The sequence below is a fragment of the Panthera onca genome, chromosome A1, assembly GCF_046562875.1.
Source record: "Panthera onca isolate mPanOnc1 chromosome A1, mPanOnc1 haplotype 2, whole genome shotgun sequence".
NCBI classification, from domain to species: Eukaryota; Metazoa; Chordata; class Mammalia; order Carnivora; family Felidae; genus Panthera; species Panthera onca.
Genome location: NC_138339.1, coordinates 124,755,885 through 124,774,603, shown reverse-complemented (window position 1 = coordinate 124,774,603; position 18,719 = coordinate 124,755,885). Strand labels below are relative to the sequence as shown.

General features: G+C 40.4%; 1 protein-coding gene across 7 annotated transcripts in view; it reads right to left on the bottom strand.

Annotated features, from left to right (window-relative positions):
• BRD8 (bromodomain containing 8) overlaps positions 1 to 18,719 on the bottom strand; it is a 26,380-nt gene extending 7,661 nt beyond the window's left edge. For 2 of the 7 annotated variants that reach the window (XM_060636033.3, XM_060636035.3), the window contains exons 1-20: positions 18,570 to 18,707; positions 17,530 to 17,626; positions 12,662 to 12,731; positions 11,568 to 11,617; positions 11,120 to 11,242; positions 10,916 to 10,996; positions 10,431 to 10,495; positions 9,514 to 9,650; positions 8,770 to 8,988; positions 8,238 to 8,382; positions 7,122 to 7,331; positions 6,432 to 6,712; positions 5,641 to 6,093; positions 4,199 to 4,292; positions 3,950 to 3,996; positions 2,965 to 3,179; positions 2,695 to 2,787; positions 2,433 to 2,501; positions 1,896 to 2,073; positions 848 to 952 (exon numbers count right to left, since the gene is read on the bottom strand). In XM_060636033.3, the coding sequence (XP_060492016.3) occupies positions 848 to 952; positions 1,896 to 2,073; positions 2,433 to 2,501; positions 2,695 to 2,787; positions 2,965 to 3,179; positions 3,950 to 3,996; positions 4,199 to 4,292; positions 5,641 to 6,093; positions 6,432 to 6,712; positions 7,122 to 7,331; positions 8,238 to 8,382; positions 8,770 to 8,988; positions 9,514 to 9,650; positions 10,431 to 10,495; positions 10,916 to 10,996; positions 11,120 to 11,242; positions 11,568 to 11,617; positions 12,662 to 12,731; positions 17,530 to 17,626; positions 18,570 to 18,588 (2,751 nt within the window). In that variant the 5' untranslated portion in view covers positions 18,589 to 18,707. Of the gene's footprint in view, positions 1 to 318; positions 364 to 847; positions 953 to 1,895; positions 2,074 to 2,432; positions 2,502 to 2,694; positions 2,788 to 2,964; positions 3,180 to 3,949; positions 3,997 to 4,198; positions 4,293 to 5,640; positions 6,094 to 6,431; positions 6,713 to 7,121; positions 7,332 to 8,237; positions 8,383 to 8,769; positions 8,989 to 9,513; positions 9,651 to 10,430; positions 10,496 to 10,915; positions 10,997 to 11,119; positions 11,243 to 11,567; positions 11,618 to 12,661; positions 12,732 to 17,524; positions 17,627 to 18,565 lie in introns of all 7 variants that reach the window. The other 5 variants (XM_060636034.3, XM_078450672.2, XM_060636036.3 and 2 more) reach the window with 5 other exon arrangements.

Genomic DNA, 18,719 nt, shown 5'->3' with positions numbered 1-18,719 from the left:
AAAAAAAAAAAAAAAAAAAGAAAATAAAAGAATTGGCAAAAGGTGGAGTCAAGAAATGAGGAGCAGATGCATCCTAGATCCTTACAAAGAGTACCTCATTTCAGCCCAGTGAACTCATAAATAGTCCCTACCCAGCCCACACACACACACATGCAGAAAGACAGAAATGCAGAAGAGACAGTTTCTTAATGACCTGAATAAAGAGAAGTTCAAGACAGTGCCACGGTCTGCATGTTGGATTTCCCTCTGCCACCCACCCCCAGCAGGAGCTGAGAATTTTTGTGGCAACACCACCCCTTGCAGCCATTCAATACTTACAAAGAGAGAGAGAAGGAAGGCAGGAGAGCCCATGGGGACACTGTCCTGTTAGAGGACAAACAAACACTGATCAGGTTCCACAGAAACTCTCAGCCACAAGCACCCCAAACCTCAGGACAGAGACACAAGCACCACATACACAAAGACAAAATTAAAAAAAAACTCAAGAACAAGAGGAAAGAGAACCAAAAGCAGTCTGGCCATTATGCGTCTGGAACAAGAACTGATGGTCCCGGATTGCTGCAAGTCATTTCCCCCACCATGCAAGCACTCACGCAGAGAAACTAATAATTCACTCATTCAGCTCACAATTTCTTGTATGACTGGGCCCTTCAGTCACAGCAGGTTTCTTCAATGTTTGGATAAGTGCAAACCACCACCATCTTAAGATGTACACATGTCTATACACCACTGGAATGTAGCAGCCCAGCAGTTACCAAGTAGCAAGTAGTAACATAAGGCTCCTTAGATGCTTCAGACTTCTAGCACTGGAACACTGGCATACAAGGCTCCTTCTTGGTCTCCTCACCTTCTCTGAAGAATCCTGTTTGCGGGTAGAATCTCTCCCTCGAAGACTTTTAGCACTGATCCCAGACTCAGATGTCTGCATAATCAACTGTGTGGCGAGGAATTGCTACAGGGAAAAGAAACAGGGTTGGCCCCAAGATCTGAGCCAGTATGGAAGAATTCAGACACTTCTGGCTTGTAAACAGGATTTCATGTAGTACCCTTTTGCAAATAGCATTCAAACACTTCTCAACTGATTACAAGTTTTGCATTTCAGGTTTTAATTCTAGTTACATATGCTAAAGGAACTAAAAATGCTAAATATCTATAACCTTTTTTAAAATATTAATATTTGAGAGAAAGAGAGAGAGAGAGAGAAAGAACAAGTAGGGGAGGGGCAGAGACAGAGGGAGACACAGAATCTGAAGCAGGCTCCAAGCTCTGTCCAAGGTGTCAGCACAGGGCCCGACACGGGGCTTGAACTCCCAAGCTGTGAGATCATGACCTGCACCAAAGTCAGATGCTTAACCTACTGAGCCACCCAGGCGCCCCTAAATACACATAACTTTTTTTTGGCCATCATACAAAATAAATATCTCTTAAGAATGAGAAAGAGAAAAAAAGTTGAACCAAAAGTCATTAGGCAATTTACTTTACCAGACAATAGACAGATAACATCCCTTGGAAGCCCAATATCCCAAAGGGTGTCTGGTAATACTACTATAGAATTCGATTATCTATGATGGAAAGAATAAACTATATCCTGTTTACTATGTACACACTTGATATAATTTTTAAAAAGGTGTTTACCATTTTATAAATGAATTATTTAAAAACTTCAGGAAACTGAAATTATTTGCCCAAGGGAGAATATTCTCATAACTCTTTTACCAAGCCAACATGAGAAAACCAACATGAATCCAGCAAGAATAAAATTTTATGTTCCTAATTGTGTCCCTGATGAATATTCTATGTAAAAGCCACAGCACCCTTTCTTGACATCAGTATCAACCCTTCACCTGAATATTTTCATTTCATCCTTGCTAAAATACTAAAGATCCTCAAAGTACCTGGATCTGCTCTAAGACATCTCGCTGCATTTCTACTGCCATATGATAGACATCATGGTCCGAGCTATTATACATTACAGCATTCTGGAACATCAGCATAATGTCACGCTGAAATTCAGCTGTGCTGCGAATCAGTCCATTTTCAATGTTTTTCTTAATAGTTGACAAATCCATAGGCCTAAAAAAAAAAAAAACAAAAAACAGGTAAATGGAGGAGAAGAGGACCCAAATGGCTCATATATACCCTTAGTCTTAGCTGCCAGGACTCAAATACTAACCCCCTCACCCCAAAATATGCACTTAATCCAAAAACCAAAGTTAATCTATACAGTAAGTATTGGCTGGGAAAGGTAATAAAGGGGGTTCTTTTAGACTATCTTTGGTGATCCAGCCACTGAAATGATTAGCTTACCACCTGGTTACCTTTACTTACATCAAAAACATTTGCTTTAAACTTACTGCCTAAAGCAAAAATCCACTGAGACTAAACAATTTACAATTCAGGCAAGTCAGTATGCTGAATGGATCATGGCTTACCTCTGTACAATGCTATGGTAGCCAGGTGCTATATCATCTGTAACAGGCTGCAGGAAGACATTGGCATATCTGTCCAAAAAGAGTAAGGTGCAATTACTTACTTATCCTTCAGAAGCAGGTGAGGGGACATGATTTAAGTAGCTAAAGGTTGTAAGAGCCAATGCCACCAATCTCATATAAACCTACTCAGACTCTTCTCTAGTCACAAACATGCAGGAGGAATAGGAGAAAATGTTCCTACTGACTGGTAAAGCTCACTCACCTATGATTAGCTGCAGCTCTCCATACAAGCATGATAGCTTTCTTCCAGATTTTCTGTGCCTGAATAGCTTCTTGATCCTCACTACAGACAGAGCTGAAATAAAAGAAGAGAGTCCCATTAAGCATAAGTCAAAAAAAAAAAAAAAAAAAAAATCCTCATGATTTCTTGTCAACTATTAGTTCCGACCAAGAAAGAGAAGATGAAAAAGTAAAACTCTCCCACTTCTCACCTCCACTATCTTGACCTCAAAGAAGAATCTCAGATACTCACAACTGTGAAGAAGCAGGGCTGCTGGGGATGGAGTCTGCCAGTGTATGGGACTGCAGCGTAGCATTGTGTATGCTAAAGCCATCATCACTCTCGCTCACAGGGGGTTCATTATCCATTTCTGACAAATAGCCTTCTCCTTGATCTTCTTCCTTAGCCTCCTCGAGGCTGGCCGCTTCACTGACTCCATCTTCTTCCTCATCCTCACCTGGGGCATCCTTAGACACAGTGTGCTCCGGTCAACAAATGCAAGCAAAGCTATCCAGCAAAGTGTCATTAAACATGATCTTTTGGGTTAGATCAGTTCTAGAAAATGGCCTCACACTGTTTCCTGACTGAGCTCTCTATCACTTATACTACCATCTACTTACACTAACTGATCAAGTTTAATTTAGAACCTGGACAAAGAAGAAGACCCAGGATCTTTTTAAAAGGAAGAAAAAAAAAAGCTACTTACTTAAGACTAAGCTAAGAGGCGTTCCTTCTTTCCCCTTGCTCTTGAGAGGAACTCTGACCCTGGGTACAAAGTTATCAAAAATAGTTTTTATTTTGTGTCTCATCTGATGGAGCAAGCTCACATCGCATCACTTTAAATGTTTATTACTGTTCATAACTACTTTAGTAATTCTAAAAAGAAAACTCTGGATAACTTTCTTTGGATAGAGTAATAATCTGATTTCTTGTATGTTCTCCCTGACTCTGGCATCCCTATTTACTTCAAATCACTCTGAGGTATCAAAGTTTCTTTGTGCATTATATGCAAAAGAAAGCTCTGTGTGAAATTCACATATTCTTTCAGATGGGAAGCACATGTGGCCACAGTACTGCCAGTATGCCTGACTGTCCACTGCAACTTTTCCCCACGCAACTCCTTTAACCAGTCTCATCTCAGAAAAAAAAATGCACGTTCACTGAAATTTACTACAAAGGTAGTGCTATTGGGAAATCTAGTCACACAGCAAGAGGAATAAAGAAAAGTCTGAAATACCTTTATCTGGCTTCCAAAAATAGTCCCTGATTCTTCTTTCAATGAGTCTGCAGAGGAGAGAAAGACTACCTGAAGATTTTTCCACCTTAGCCTTCCCCTTCCTATGGACAATAATCCCCTGCAGCTCTCCTTTCCATGCTGACCTATTCTACCTCCTCTACTTGCCCACAACCCACAATCCCTCAAGAAGCCTAAGCAAAGGATTTCAAGTTAGTTACAGAGTTCAGATTTCCTGGGCTTATTATTTACCTGACATTTCAAACTTGTGCTGAGTCTCTGCCTCTAAAGGATCTTCAATGGGATTTGAGCCATGTGATGGAGACAAGATGCTTTCAGGGGATGCCTGAAGACCAAAAAGAATACATACCCTAAATACTGATACATCACTTCAGCTACAGAAGTTTATTTTTTCAATGTTTATTTCTTTTCAAGAGAGAGTGAGTGAGTGAGCAGGGAGGGGAAGAGAGAGAGGGAGATATAGAATCTGAAGCAGACACAGGGCCCAAACACATGAACTGCAAGATCATGACCTGAACCAAAGTCACATGCTTAACCGACTGAGCCACCCAGGCACCCCCAGAAGTTTATTTTTTAATGATGAGACTACAGAAGAAACTCTTAGTCCTACTCACGTAAAAGGAATCTAATGGTCACCTTACAAGGAACAGGATAAGCATATATAGCAATGATCACACCTATAGACTATGGCCACATCAACCATGTGACAATTCAGGAATGCAACAGGAAAACCAAAGGCCTAAGCATCACTTTTTTTTAAACGTTTATTTCTGAGAGAAAGAGAGCGTGAGAGGGAGAGGGGCAGAGAGAGAGGGAGACACAGAATCTAAAGCAGGCTCCAGGCTCCGAGCTGTCAGCACAGAGCCTAACGTGGGGCTCAAACTCATGAACTGCGAGATCATGACCTGAGCCAAAGTCAGACGTCCAACCAACTGAGCCACCCAGGCGCCCCTTAAGCAGTCACTTCTTACCTAAAGTATAACCCTCCATTCTCCCAGGTCGATTTTATTTACTTATTTTTTTAAAAATTTTTTAAAGCTTTTCTTTAAAAAAAAAAAAGTGTGAGTAAGAGAGAGAGTGGCCATGAGCAGGGGAGGGGCAGAGAGGGAGAGAGAGAGGATCCCAAGCAGGCTCTGCACTGTCAGCGCAGAGCCCGATGTGGGGCTCTAATCACAAACTGCAAGATCATGACCTGAGTTGAAACCAAGAGTTAGACACTTAACCAACTGAGACACCCAGGCGCCCCTAATATTTATTTATTTTTGAGAGAGAAAGAGAGCTCACACACATGCAAGTGGAGGTGCAGAAGGAGGGGAGAGAGGGGGAGAGAGGGGGAGAGAGGGGGAGAGAGGGGGAGAGAGGGGGAGAGAGGGGGAGAGAGGGGGAGAGAGGGGGAGAGAGGGGGAGAGAGGGGGAGAGAGGGGGAGAGAGGGGGAGAGAGGGGGAGGGAGAGGGAGAGGGGGAGGGAGAGGGAGAGGGAGAGGGAGAGAGAGAGACAGAGACAGAGACAGAGACAGAGATTCCCAAGCAGGCTCTGCTGACAGCACAGAGCCAGAGCCACAGCTGGGGCTCAGTCCCAGGAACAGTGAAATCATGACCTGAGCCAGAATCAAGAGTTGCCTGCTTAACCGACTGAACCATCCAGGTGCCCCTCCCAGGCCAATTTTAAATACCTCTGTCTTCACAGTTGTAAGTGGAGTCTCATCGCCTTTCCCACCGGAAACATCTGCTTCAGCAATCTCTCCTGGGGCAATGTTTCTTGGTTCCTCATCTAAGTCCTGACTTCTGAGTTCTGGTGGCTCCATACTTGTGGCTGGAACAACTCCAGCTACTATTTCAGGACCTGAGATGCCTTGCTCTGGTTCTGCAGGTTCCATTTTAATCTCAACACTGGGCTCCCTGATGTCCACCAGTTCATGGATTCCTTTGTTTTCGGTTTCCTCAAAGTCCAGCCTTTCTTGCTTGACTGTCATCTCCGGTGCAGGGAGAGATACTGGCTTGTCCCGCTCCTGCTGGATAGGGTGCTCCCAGGGGCCAGGCAGGGACTGGGGATCATCATTCTCTTCACAGAATGACAGTGCTGCTTCTACTGCTGCCACATCCAGCACTTCAGGATGATCATCTACCTGTCCCATAATACATACACTGTTGAAGTCAAAGAAAGAAGCCCAAGTCCCTCAATTCTGTTAGCACCAAATGAAATGACCTCAATCTATAGCTTGTCTCTCCATCTTCTCCATGTAGCAGATGCAACCAATGGGCAGGCACCTGTCCTATGCAAACCAGTAACACAGGGATGGCTGCGAGAGGACTAAAGTGAGCACCAAAGGGCTTGGGACTATGGAGATGGAGATGGGCAGAAGCAGGAAAAATGTTTATGTACCTACAAGAAGCAAGGAGAGGCTGAGGAGAGAAGCCTATGTAGGACTCATGAGAGATTCTTTTGGGCTCTGTGAATAGTTACCTTGTCCTCAATGATGGCAATGATGTCTCCAACTGTCTCAAAGTCCAGCTCTTCACCTGTGTAGGACACAGCAATATCCATCTTCTCAGCCAAATCTAAATCTTCCTTCCCATCTATGCTGGGAGGCTTTGATCCTCCAGGAGCCTCGGCTACCCCTGATCGGAAACACTCTTCTTTGATAGAATTGATGATCATGGAGATTTCACTGCTATCCATGGAAACAGTCACAGTATGTGGATCCCCCACAGCCTCCATGGGGACACAGGTGTCAGGCTGACTCACTGAATAACAGGAAGAGAAAAGAATTTCAGAAGCTTATCTAGTACCAAGTGACCACCTGGACATCAACCAAGGCTATAGACAGATGTCAAGTACCCACACACTTAAGCTCAAAAAGTTACCTTAGATCTGCATCTGCCTATGTTTTTTGGTTCCCACTTTTATCTAGAAAGTAGGGTGAACACACATTCTCAAGCCTACTCATATGTGTACACTTAGCCCCTTTCCCCCAACACATAAATGCCCGCCCACATCTTTTCATTCTTGTTTTTCTAAGGATAGAAATGTCCATGGAGAACAGGACAGAAGCATCTGAATTGGAGATGATGCTCTTGGTCAGCTTTCTCTAACTGAAGCTCGAGATGAAATTTTGGACCTAGTGGCTGCTCAGGGCGTGGGTCAGGGACGCACCTGGAGCTACACTCTCAGGAGTGGAGACAGCCGGAGCAGAGGATGGTGCTGGCAGCGCAGGCATCATGACAATGGTAGCCTGGGACACAGACTCTACAGGGGGTGGCACAAGTTTAACTGGAGGTTCACTGGCAACAGTAGTGAAGGAAGCAAGAGGAGTGGTGAACTGTGTAGGACCAGCTTCTAAAAGCCGGGAAAGAGTAGGAGCACCTAACAGACAAAGAGGTACACAAAATGAGGTAAGAGGAAAGCACATGAATACGAAGCAAGAGCCACTTTAAGACTCAACCAAGAAAAGTTTTAGTCTCAAAGGATGAAAGGAACTCTTCTTTTTTTTTAAGTAAGCTCATTATCTATTTCCTTACTTTTTCCAACCTTTCTAATAAAGATCTTCTTCCAAGTTAGGAATAAACCAAAATACTAGAACACACAGTGTGTATGAAAAACGGGTAGAAATTTTTCACTGGAAGAAAATCAAACAATAACAACAAAACCACGAAAAACTGGTATGAATAAGTCTGTCACTTCTGCTGCAGTTAAGCATGCTGTAAACCACCCAAGTTCAACACCATTCAAATATCAATAACTGAGGTTTGATATTTTGTAAAGCTTTTCTCTTTGCTTTACTTTTTCTATCTCACTCAATTCTCTCAACATCCTTGTAAAGTACATTATGTTGCAATTAATAAAAAAGCAAACTGGAGCTCAAGAGTTAAGTCATCTCACCAAGGTCACAAAATCAGTAATGTAGGAAGCCTGAGACTCAAGTCCAGTTCTCTGGCTCCAAATCTTGATCCCCTATACTACAGCCTCAGATATCTCTAGCGCCTTTCCATAATTTTGCAAGCCCCAGAGAAGCAGCTTCACTACTAACTTCACTATTCTTCTCATCATTATCTATGCTGTGGTCATCCAGAGATATTACTATTTTGAAGACAGAATGGATTTACAATCTGGGGCACTATGTGGTTTAATAGGTAAGGTAGCTCCAAAAAAAGTTGGGCTTTACATCTAGGATTGACAGTTGCTTATTATCAGAGGCTAGAAACCAAAGATAGTCAATACTAAGATTAACATCTTTGAAGTAAAGTAGATAATGGAAAAGTATTGACTTACCTGAGGCAGCAGGGGAGGCTGCAACAGTGTTGGGTGTTTGCTGCATCTCCCCACCATGTATCATGGGAAGAACCCCGCCTACCTCCAGGAGGACACCTGTACTGTTCAAGTGGCCAGAAGCCACAGCCATTTCACTCTCATTGACCTATTAGGGAAGAACAGAGGTGAAGGATACACTCAAGCTTTCCTTTACTACCACTTCCCAAAAAAGCTTCAGCAGTTGACCAAACTTCATGAAGTTAATATCCACAGAGAATAATTTCAGACACAAGGGAAGCTCTACTTTTTAAAACTTATTTGACAAGAGTTCTCTGTAGAAGAGAACCAAAACAGATGTGGTTTCAGATAACTCAGGACCCGAGGATACTATCAACTTATTGGTTTTTTGTTTCTGTTTTTAAGTTAACATTTAATTAGGAGATCTCTTTCTCTTTTGAACTTTTTTTTTCCATGTCATATTTTAGGTCCCAGGCACTCCCTTCCAAAGTACTAAATCACCACAGCTCTCAAACACCCACAGAAGTCTCCATACCAGTCTGGGGCTAGTAGGCAGGAGGCTGCCCTTCTTCAAGAGCTCTGACAGCAGAGGGGAGGGGGGTGGAGTTGCTTTCTGTCCAAGCATCTTTTTCTGGGGTGAATCATCTGTTACTGGGGTCATGGGGGCTTCTAAGGGTGCAGAGCCTGGAGGAAGGGTGTCAGGAATCCCAGGAAACGAGGTGACTGGGGTACTCGGCAAAGTCCCAGGGGTTACCTAAGAGACAACAGAGAACCTTTATCTGACTTCTCATACTCTGGAAGGTTCCCTACTAATCTGGATGGGTTAGTGTGTCTAACTATTACTTTATTAGTCCTGAGTGTAACTGCCCAGAACCCTCTACCCCTCCTGCTCTCAGCCATATGTTTCTTCCAGGTTTCTCTGTTCCACCCAAACTCACAGTGACCCAAACATTGCACCCAACCTGCCTTTTACAAACTCCTTAACCACTACCAATATTGTATTTATAAGAACACTATCCCTCATTTCAGCAGAAATTTTAAAAAACTAGTTTACTTACAAACAACTTCTTATTTTACCTATCTCTCCAAAGGTCAAAAGGCTCAACATTTTTAGGTCCATCCTTATCTTAAGAGCACAGAACATGGTAAATTAAGTCTTTGGCCTTCAGACCAAGAGAGGAAATTGCCTCTAGGCCAAAAGTGGTTTCCTCATCACTCAGCTCTCTGCTGGCTTATTGCCCCTTTGCTGATCAATTCCTGCAGATGAAAATATACTCACTCCAGAGGTGGCCTCTTCCATAGTGGTTGTGGTCAAGTCTCCAAGTGGATAATCACCTCCTGGGGAGGCAGAATCTATAGGAGAGCGGACCATCACAGTGGGTAATCTCCGAGGGGGTGTCTTTACTGCTTGACGAGCTAAAACATAAAAAGCAACAATTTTTAAGTTTTCAAGATTAAATAAACGAAACTGGTCACTACTCTGCTATTACATAAAAGACAAATAGGGACATTGCCTAATTAAAGCGATATTCTACTTGTGGGAGACAGATACCTCTTTTTTAAAAGTTTATTTAAGTAATCTCTACACCCAACATGGGGCTCAAACTCACGGCCCTGAGATCAAATGTCAAATGCTCTCCCAACTGAGCCAGCCAGTCACCATGAGACAAGCAACTTTTTAAGACTCATTTTTCCTAAGCATAATTCTCACCCTAAGCAAACCCACTGAACTATCTCATAGGTTCTTGGAATAGGAAAGTGGCTTAAACATCCTTCAATATCCTCTTCAACAACTTATTATTACGATTTTGTTTTTAATAAGAGAAAAGACCTCACTGGATCAGAGCTAGAGCTACAAATGCTTATGTTCTTATCCAATGACTGGGCTATTCTTAATCTTCTTATAGAGCTTTGCTTCCTAAAAACTTAATTATATTCAACATCTATATTATCAAGCCTTCGTGTCCTAAAAGGACCCTAAGTCTAGTGAGAACAGAGCAGAGCTCATTTTCCAAGAGTTTCTTCCTGGATATAAAGGGATGTTTTTATTGCGGTAAAAAAGAAGAGGACATAGATAAGTGCACAAATAAAATGGAATTAGTGGATTCTATGTTACAATATAGTCTTCAACTGTTATTAACATGCAGTACTGTATATATAGTTAACTGCTGAAGGGAGTCAGGAGGTTCCATTTACCTTGATATGCAGCATCTGTAGCCTTCCTCTTTACTTCAGCCTCCTCTTCCTCCAATTTCTTTTTCCTAAAGCGGGAAGTAAGGGTAAGATCCTAGCCAGCTCTAACTCCTCCACAGGTCATAACACCCTCACAAAGAAATTTCTGCCAGGCTAGCACTCTATGGAGGAAAGGCCTAAAAAGGAATACTTCTCAGCAAAACAGGAAATTTTTAGTGTACTGCCAAACTACCAGCTCTTCATTCAGGCAAACTAAAGCCACTTTTAAGTTAAAATTAAGTTGTATCTTCACACTGAAATATTCCACATTATTGTCTACAACTCATTCTCCCCTCCCAGCTACCAGGCCATGGGGCAGCTTTTCCCTTCCAGAATCACTCAAGACTAAAGGGATGGCAGATGGAGGAGATAAGCCAGAATACTTGAGGAGAAAAGGGGTAAAAACAGAGGAAGGTATACAGAAGGAAGAACAATATAATATAACCCACATCACAATGTCATTGCAAAGCTCATCCAGTCTGCTGTCCATGTGCCCAGCTTGAATTAGTTCTGCATCTCTTTTCAGCCGTCTAGAAATAAAGAGAAATGAGTTAACTGGGTCTTTTAATCTACTATTTAAAAAATTCTGACCGGTATCACAAGTCAGCCCCTTTGGTCTCTCCCAACCATTTGGCATTCCCTCTGCTAAGTACCTATATTTTTCTTGGGTTTCCTTTATCACTTTCTTTAGTTCCTCAACTCGTTCAGCAGTCAATTTCCGAACAATGACATCTTCAACAGTTTCTACCACTTCGCCTTTTTCACCCCTTTTCCGTCTGTAGAAAATTTCAAAACAAAAATGAACATTTGCATAAAAGAACATTTGTTCCCACTCCCACTTGCTTTGAGCCTCTCCACCATCTAACCATAAATAACTTCTGCTCTATTTTTATCACCCAGTAATATTAATAATATAAAAATATTATTTATATATTATAATCATATATTATAAATTTATATATATTTAAGTATATTTATTTATAATATATAAATATATTATATATATATTTACATATTATAAATAATATAAAACTGACAGGATTCCTCAGTAAACATTCTCCACTAAAGAGATGTGGCTTGAACACCTGGTTTTGTACTCACTTTGGGGTCTCAGTGGTCTCTAGAAGCTCTGAGTACTGGGAAGCACAATGCTATGAAAAAAAAGTAAAAATATGATGAACAAGCCTGGAAAGGAATGATCTTTCAAAGTTTCAACATCTCAAACTAAGGCTTGCAAAGAAGAGCTATATGTAAGATATGAGTGGTCTCTAGAAGGGCAAATACTTTGCAGTCAAATCAGTTCAAAATACTTAGTACCAGGACATAGAACAGGAGTCTTCTAACCTAGAATTTATATATGCAAGGAAAAGCAACTCAATAGCCAATATGTATAGTTAATATCTACTGAGTAGTTACCACATGCAAGTTATTGCGCTATACGCTTTACTGGTATTGCCTCAACTAAATCTTTACAAGAATCCTGAAGTACCTTTTATCTCTATTTTACAAATGAGACAACTGAGAATCATGGTCTAAAGAGTCTAAGTGACGTCATAGTAAACTCAGATCTTTCTAACTCTCAAGCTTGGACCCTCCTTACCTGTTAGTTACACAACAGGAAAAGTTTATAATATGAACATACATGGGTAGACTGGCTAACAGTGGGGAAAAAAGGAAACAGTATTCTCAACTCTTCTCACTTTGTGGTATAAAAGACTTGTGATTAAAGAGCAAGGCCTGGAAGGGAATGCATTTCACGTCTCTAAGACTGCTCTAAAAGAGCACTTGCCATTTGCACCTACATGGATGGAACTAGAGGGTATTATGCTAAGTGAAATTAGTCAGAGAAAGACAAATATCATAGGACTTCACTCATATGAGAACTTTAATGGACAAAACAGATGACCATAAGAGAAGGGAAACAAAAATAATATAAAAACAGGGAGGGGAACAAAACATAAGAGATTCTTAAATATGGAGAACAAACAGAGGGTTACTGGAGGGGTTGTGAGGGGGAGATGGGCTAAATGGGTAAGGGGCATTAAGGAATCTACTCCTGAAATCATTTTTGCGCTATATGCTGACTTGAATGTAAATCAAAAAACATAAAGTAAAAAAACAAAAACAAAAACAAAAAAACTCACAGGAAAAAATAAATAAATAAAAAATAAAAGAGCACTTGCTTGGGAACTTACTTTTTGAGAGAACCAGTCTGGAGGGCGGCCAGGTTCTGCAAAGGGCTTGATTGCTCTGCTAACTGATACCCTACACAAAATGAGAAAAGCCTATTACACACTAAATAGAAAAAAAAAAAGGGCGGGGGTGGGGGTTGAGGGGAAGCTATGCTAATAGTTCAAGGTTTGGAGTACAAAATTTAGAATAAATAAATTGCCACCAGAAAGTATTCTAGAATATGTGACTATGGAAAATGACACAACTACTTTAAAATCATTTAGAGGTAAAGAATCATTGTGAAACTGTTCTCCCAGGTGATACATTTCCTGGCTGAAGTGAAGGTATTAGTCTAGTACATCATCATTTCTGTTCATTTGAGAAAGTATTTTCATGTTGATTTTGGCTCTTTTAAAAAGATCTGTCTTTTGAAAATCAGTTTGTAATGTATTTCAGACTAAAAAGTTATCTTATAGGGTGCATGGGTGGCTCAATCGGTTAGCGTACATACAACTTCAGCTCAGGTCATGATCCCACAGTTTGTGAGTTTGAGCCCCGCATCAGGCTCTGACAGTAAGGAGCCTGCTTGGGATTTCTCTTTGGCCCTTCCCCACTTCCACTCTGTCAAAATGAATAAACTTAAAAAAAAATTTTTTTTAATAAAAAAGTTATCTTTAGATCCATTAATACAACTCATAGGAATGTAATATAAAAAAATAACCTAACAGGGGTGCCTGGGTGGTTCTGACTCTTAGTTTCAGCTTAGGTCATGTTCTCAGAGTACCATGAGTTGGAGCCCCATGTCAGGCTCTGTACTAGTAGAGTGCAGTAGAGGCCCCCCTCTCTGCCCCTCCCCCACTCGCACTCTGTCTCTCTCAAAATAAACTTTAAAAAAATAGTAATAATCCAACAAAAAAGCAACTACCAAGAAGAAAGCATGATGTGGACTTGATCAGAACAACAGTTAAGTTTTTCCTAAATGCCTGCAAGGGATTTAACTTATGGCATTTCACCTCAACAAAACATTAAAATAGACCATAAAAATAATTATAAAATGTATGTAGCAAAAAGAAACATATGTACTACATAATATTAAGTGAAAAATGAGACAAATTTCGGCTATCATGTAATCAAGCAATCTTTTAAAAAGTTGTAGATAAAAAGACAGAAATAAAAACAAGACTAGAATGGGATCACAGTGGTATGTAAAGAGGCTTTAATTGTGTCTATGTTTATTTCTTTAAAAGGATGTGAAGAAAATATGACAAACTATTAAGATTTATTAAATCCAGGTACTGGATACATGGATATCCTATCTTATTCTCCACACTATATGGTTAAAAAACTACATAACTTTAAAAAGAAAAGTTTTTTTTCAATTTGTGTTGAGATAATGGTATCACACAGCTCTTTTCCTTTATAATATTGCTATTATGATATTGTTATATGGATAGCTATCAACAAAAAATGAAGTTCGATACATAATTTACACCCTGTACCAAGAAAAGCCCCAAATGAACCAAAGATTTAAATGTTAAAAAAAATTTTAACTAGGGGCACCTGGGTGGCTGTCAATTAAGCATCAGTTAAGGACTAAGTTAATCCCTGCTTGGGAGTGTCTCTCTCCCTCTCTTTGCTCCTCTTGCGCACCTGTTCATGCGTGCTCTTGTGCTCTCTCAAAATAAATAAACTAACATTAAAAGAAATTTAACCATGGAAGTACTCGAAAAAATCATAGAATTATTTTATAATCTCAGACTAGAGAAGAACTTTCTAAATAGGTCACAAAATCCAGGACCTGTCAAAAAAAAAATTATTAATAAACTAAGTGTATTTTAAAAGTCTTAATGTAAAAATATTACCACAAGAAAAGACAATGGCACACTGGTTTTTAAAAAAATGCATCTCATAGCTCAAACAAATGGCTAATCTCCCTAATATGTAAGGAGCCCTCTCCCAAGTAATGAGAAAAGACAAATAATCAAGAAGAAAAATGGAAGAAGGCATCTTACAAAAAAAGCACTATAAACAGCTCTTTAACACACAAAGATATTCAACCACACTCAACATAAGATAAAAGTAAATGAAAAATATAAAAATATGAGAACCATTTCTCACCTTTTATAATATTGTGAAAGATCAAACCAAAAAACAAGCATTGTGATATATTACCAACGGGAATATAAATCGAAACAATTGGAATAGGTCAATTTGAAATATTTATCAAATTCTGTATCATATATTCTTTGACCCAATAATCCTATTTTTATTTTACATACAAATATGCAAAGTCATATTTGTATTATGAAATGTCCATCAATAGAATACCAGGTAAATAAATTACAGTTACCTTTATCACCATACTAAACAGACACTTAAAAAACAGAACGAGACAGAGCTTCACATACACTAAGTTACAGAAAAAAAGACAAGCAACAGCAAGGTAAAGAACAGTATATATAGCATAAAACCATTTGTGTTTACAAAGTAGGAGGAGAGGGGTGCTTGGATGGCTCAGTCAGTTTAAGTGTCTGACTTCGGCTCAGGTCATGATCTCTCCGTCCCTGGGTTCCAGCCCCATGTCGGGCTCCGTGCTGACAGCTCAGAGCCTGGAACTTACTTCAGATTCTGTGTCTCCCTCTCTATCTGCCCATCCCTCACTCATGCTCTGTCACTCTCCCTTTCAAAATTAAACATTAAAAAAAAAAAGGAGAAAAAAACATGTATTTGCTAATGTATATAAAATCAATGCCAGAGAAACACAAGTAATGAAACTCTAAGAAAATGCTAACACTGGTAGATGAGGTATAGCAATGGAAGACACTGTGTGCCATTCTGAACTTGGAAACTTATGATTTAGTACCTCCAAAAAAAGAAATGCAATTTAAAATTTCAAAGTTTTACTTAAGTGTTCTTATACTATTTTTAATTTGTGATTTATCAAATTAGTGTGATGCATTTTGTCTTGGGGTTTACCATTTAATTTGGTTTAAAAACAGCTATTACCTAGGATATCCAGATTTCACCTTTAAAAAGTTATTTGAAGGGGCACCTGGGTGGCTCAGTCGGTTAAGTGTCCAACTTTGGCTCAGGTCATGATCTCACAGTTCATGGGTTCGAGCCCCACATCAGGTTCTGTGCTGACAGCTCCGAGCCTGCTTTGGATTCTGTGTCTTCCTTCCTCTCTCTCTGCCCCTCCCCTGCTCATGCTCTCTCTCAAATATAAATAAACATTAAAAAAAAATTTTAAGTCATTTGGAAAATATATAAAGCTGCAGAAATGTTAAGTGTAACCAGTAATGGTGCCTCTGTAGACTCATTTGAACAATTAAAATAGTAGAGATGTGCCACAAAACACAAATTTGTTTATTAAATAATTAACAGGCTTAAGACAAGTAAAAGGTGTCTTTTGATTCTGAGGAAAAACAAGCAAATGTTAAAAATAAAAACGGGTACGTCCTAGAAGTAAAAAAAAAAAAAAAGATTGGAAACCAGAGTCCTTAGTTTCTGGTCTCTAAAAAGAAATAGTGAGTGCCAAGACAATTTCAATAGGGAAAGAACAGTCTTTTTAACAAAGACTGGAGACTGAGACAACTGCAAATCTACATGTAAAAGAGATCCCCGTCTTACAACCTACAGAAAGATTACTCAAAATGGATCACAGACCGATATATAGAGAGCTAAAACTATAAAGCTTTGGGGATGCCTGGCTGGCTCAGTCAGAAGAGCATGCGATTCTTGATCTCAGGGTTGTGAGCTCGAGCCTCCCACAATGGGGGGAGAGATTAAATAAAAACATAAACAAAATAAACCTAGCTTTGAAAACATAGAAGTAAATGGTCTCTTAGCTATGATACCAAAAGCATAAGCAACACAAGAAAAAATAAATTGGACACATCAAAATTAAAAACTTTTGTGCCATAAATTAAACCAATCAAAAAAAAAATGAAAAGACAACACACAAAAGAAAAATTTGCAAATTATCTGACAAGCAATTTGTGTCCAGAATATTTACAGAATTCTTAAAGCTCAATAATAAAAATATAGATAATCCAAAGGATCTGAGCAGACATTTTCCCAAAGACAGACAAATGACCAATAAGCACCTGAAAAGATGCTCAACAACATTAATTATCAGGGATATACAAATCAAAACCACAATGAGATACCATTTCATACCCACTAGCATGACACACAGTAAGTGTTGTCAAGTATACAAAGAAAATTCATTGCCTGTGGGAATATAAAGACGATGGGGCCCTTTTATTTTTAAAATTTTTTTAAATGTTTACTTACTTGTGAGACAATGCGAGAGACAGCGTGCAAGCAGCAGAGGGGCAAACAGAGGGAGACAAAAAATCTGAAGCGGGCTCCAAGCTCTGAGCTCTCAGCCCAGAACCCCACGTGGGGCTCTAACTCACGAACCCTGAGATCATAACCTGAGCCAAAGTAGGAGGCTTCACCCACTGAGCCACTCAGGCGCCCTAAAATGGGGCCCTTTTAAAACATAGTTCTGCTATTCCTCAAATTTCATTTATATGAAATCTCCAGAATAGGCCATCTAGAGAGACAGGAAGCAGACGGGGTATTTGCCTGAGGGTGTGTGTGGGAGGTGGAGAGGAGACTGTCAAGTGGCATCTTAAGGAAGGGATAAGAGACTGCTTTTAAGAGTAATGAAAACGTTCTAAAATTAGTCTGTGGAGATGATGACACAACTCTGTGAATATACTAGGTTACTTTTATGGTATTTGAATTAAATCTCAATAAAGCTGTTAAAAAACAAATAACTGCTTAAAGGTTAGTATGATTAACTGTAAGACTGCACCAGTGTAATAAAAAAATACCCAACAGTTTCTAAGACCCAAGAAAGCAGCCATCTTAGATGCCTTACCAATTTTGATCTCCACTCCTCATAACCGAAGAGGCTAAACAGAGCTTCTCTCGGATGGACCATGGCTCTGTAGGGCCAGTACTCAGCAGCTTGTGTTCTAAAAGGAGAAAAGTCTTAGAGAACAAGCCACCCAGACACTAGTTCTAAGGCCCAAAGTAAGGACTAAAAGCCTAATGCAAAACATCCCGGATTCTAAGAACAAAATGTGTTGCTATCACCGAATATTGATTTTCACCTAAGAAAATACCACCGAACGATTGGCAATTCCATGCGAATTGCACTGAATATCTGGCAAAACTTTTACTTCTTCAAATGACATGGCTACCGTTTTATTCTAAAAATGTAAGGGGGAAGGTCAGAGTAAGATAAGGCACTTCCCGGAGAGGCCCAGTTTTAACATTATTTTATTCAAATTTGAACGCAAAGGCTTCTTCCCAGGATTCCGAGCGGCCACCCGCTCCTCCACCCCGAGCCTAGTGCCCTGCCTCCTCCTTAGCATAAACTTGTTTACTTCTCTCAGTACCTCCTCCCCCAAGTAGCTGTCGGGCCTAAAAGACCTTTTCAGTGTATCCAACAGAGGAAAATGGCTGAGACGCAGAAAACGCAGTTTCCCTAGTGGCCGAAAAAAACTAACAGTTCAAGTACCCTGTTTCTGTGGGAGATAGAGTACGGGCCTCAAAAACGTTGGTCAGAAAACGAATGGCTTTTGGAGATCAGGCTACTCCGTACGGCTACCGGCATTTCTTCGTCTGCACACCCAAGACTCCAGAACCCCTTTATCTCTCACCCCGCAGAGCTCCCAAACACACAAAGATTTGCCGAGCTGCTCCTCTCAAATCTCCGCAGCCTCCCTGAAACACAAGACCCTTCGCTTCTGGGCGTCTAGTCGTTGGTCTTCACAGTAAGATCGAGCGCAGGTCTTTGAAGACCCTGGGTTCTTAAGCAAATCATTGCACCTGTTCCCTAAGCGCGTGACAGAAATGTGGTGCCTACTCTCGGGTCTAAGAGGCCTTCCACACAAAAACATCGGACATACTTACTACCCGTTCCTGTCGCCATCTTGGCCCCGAAGACTCCAATCCCCTCCCAGGGAGGACTACCTGGTGGGGCTTAAGCCCGGGAACTCTGGGAAATAGAGTCCCGACGCTTGTACGCGATGCCTCCTGGGAAGCGTAGTCCCAACCTTCAGG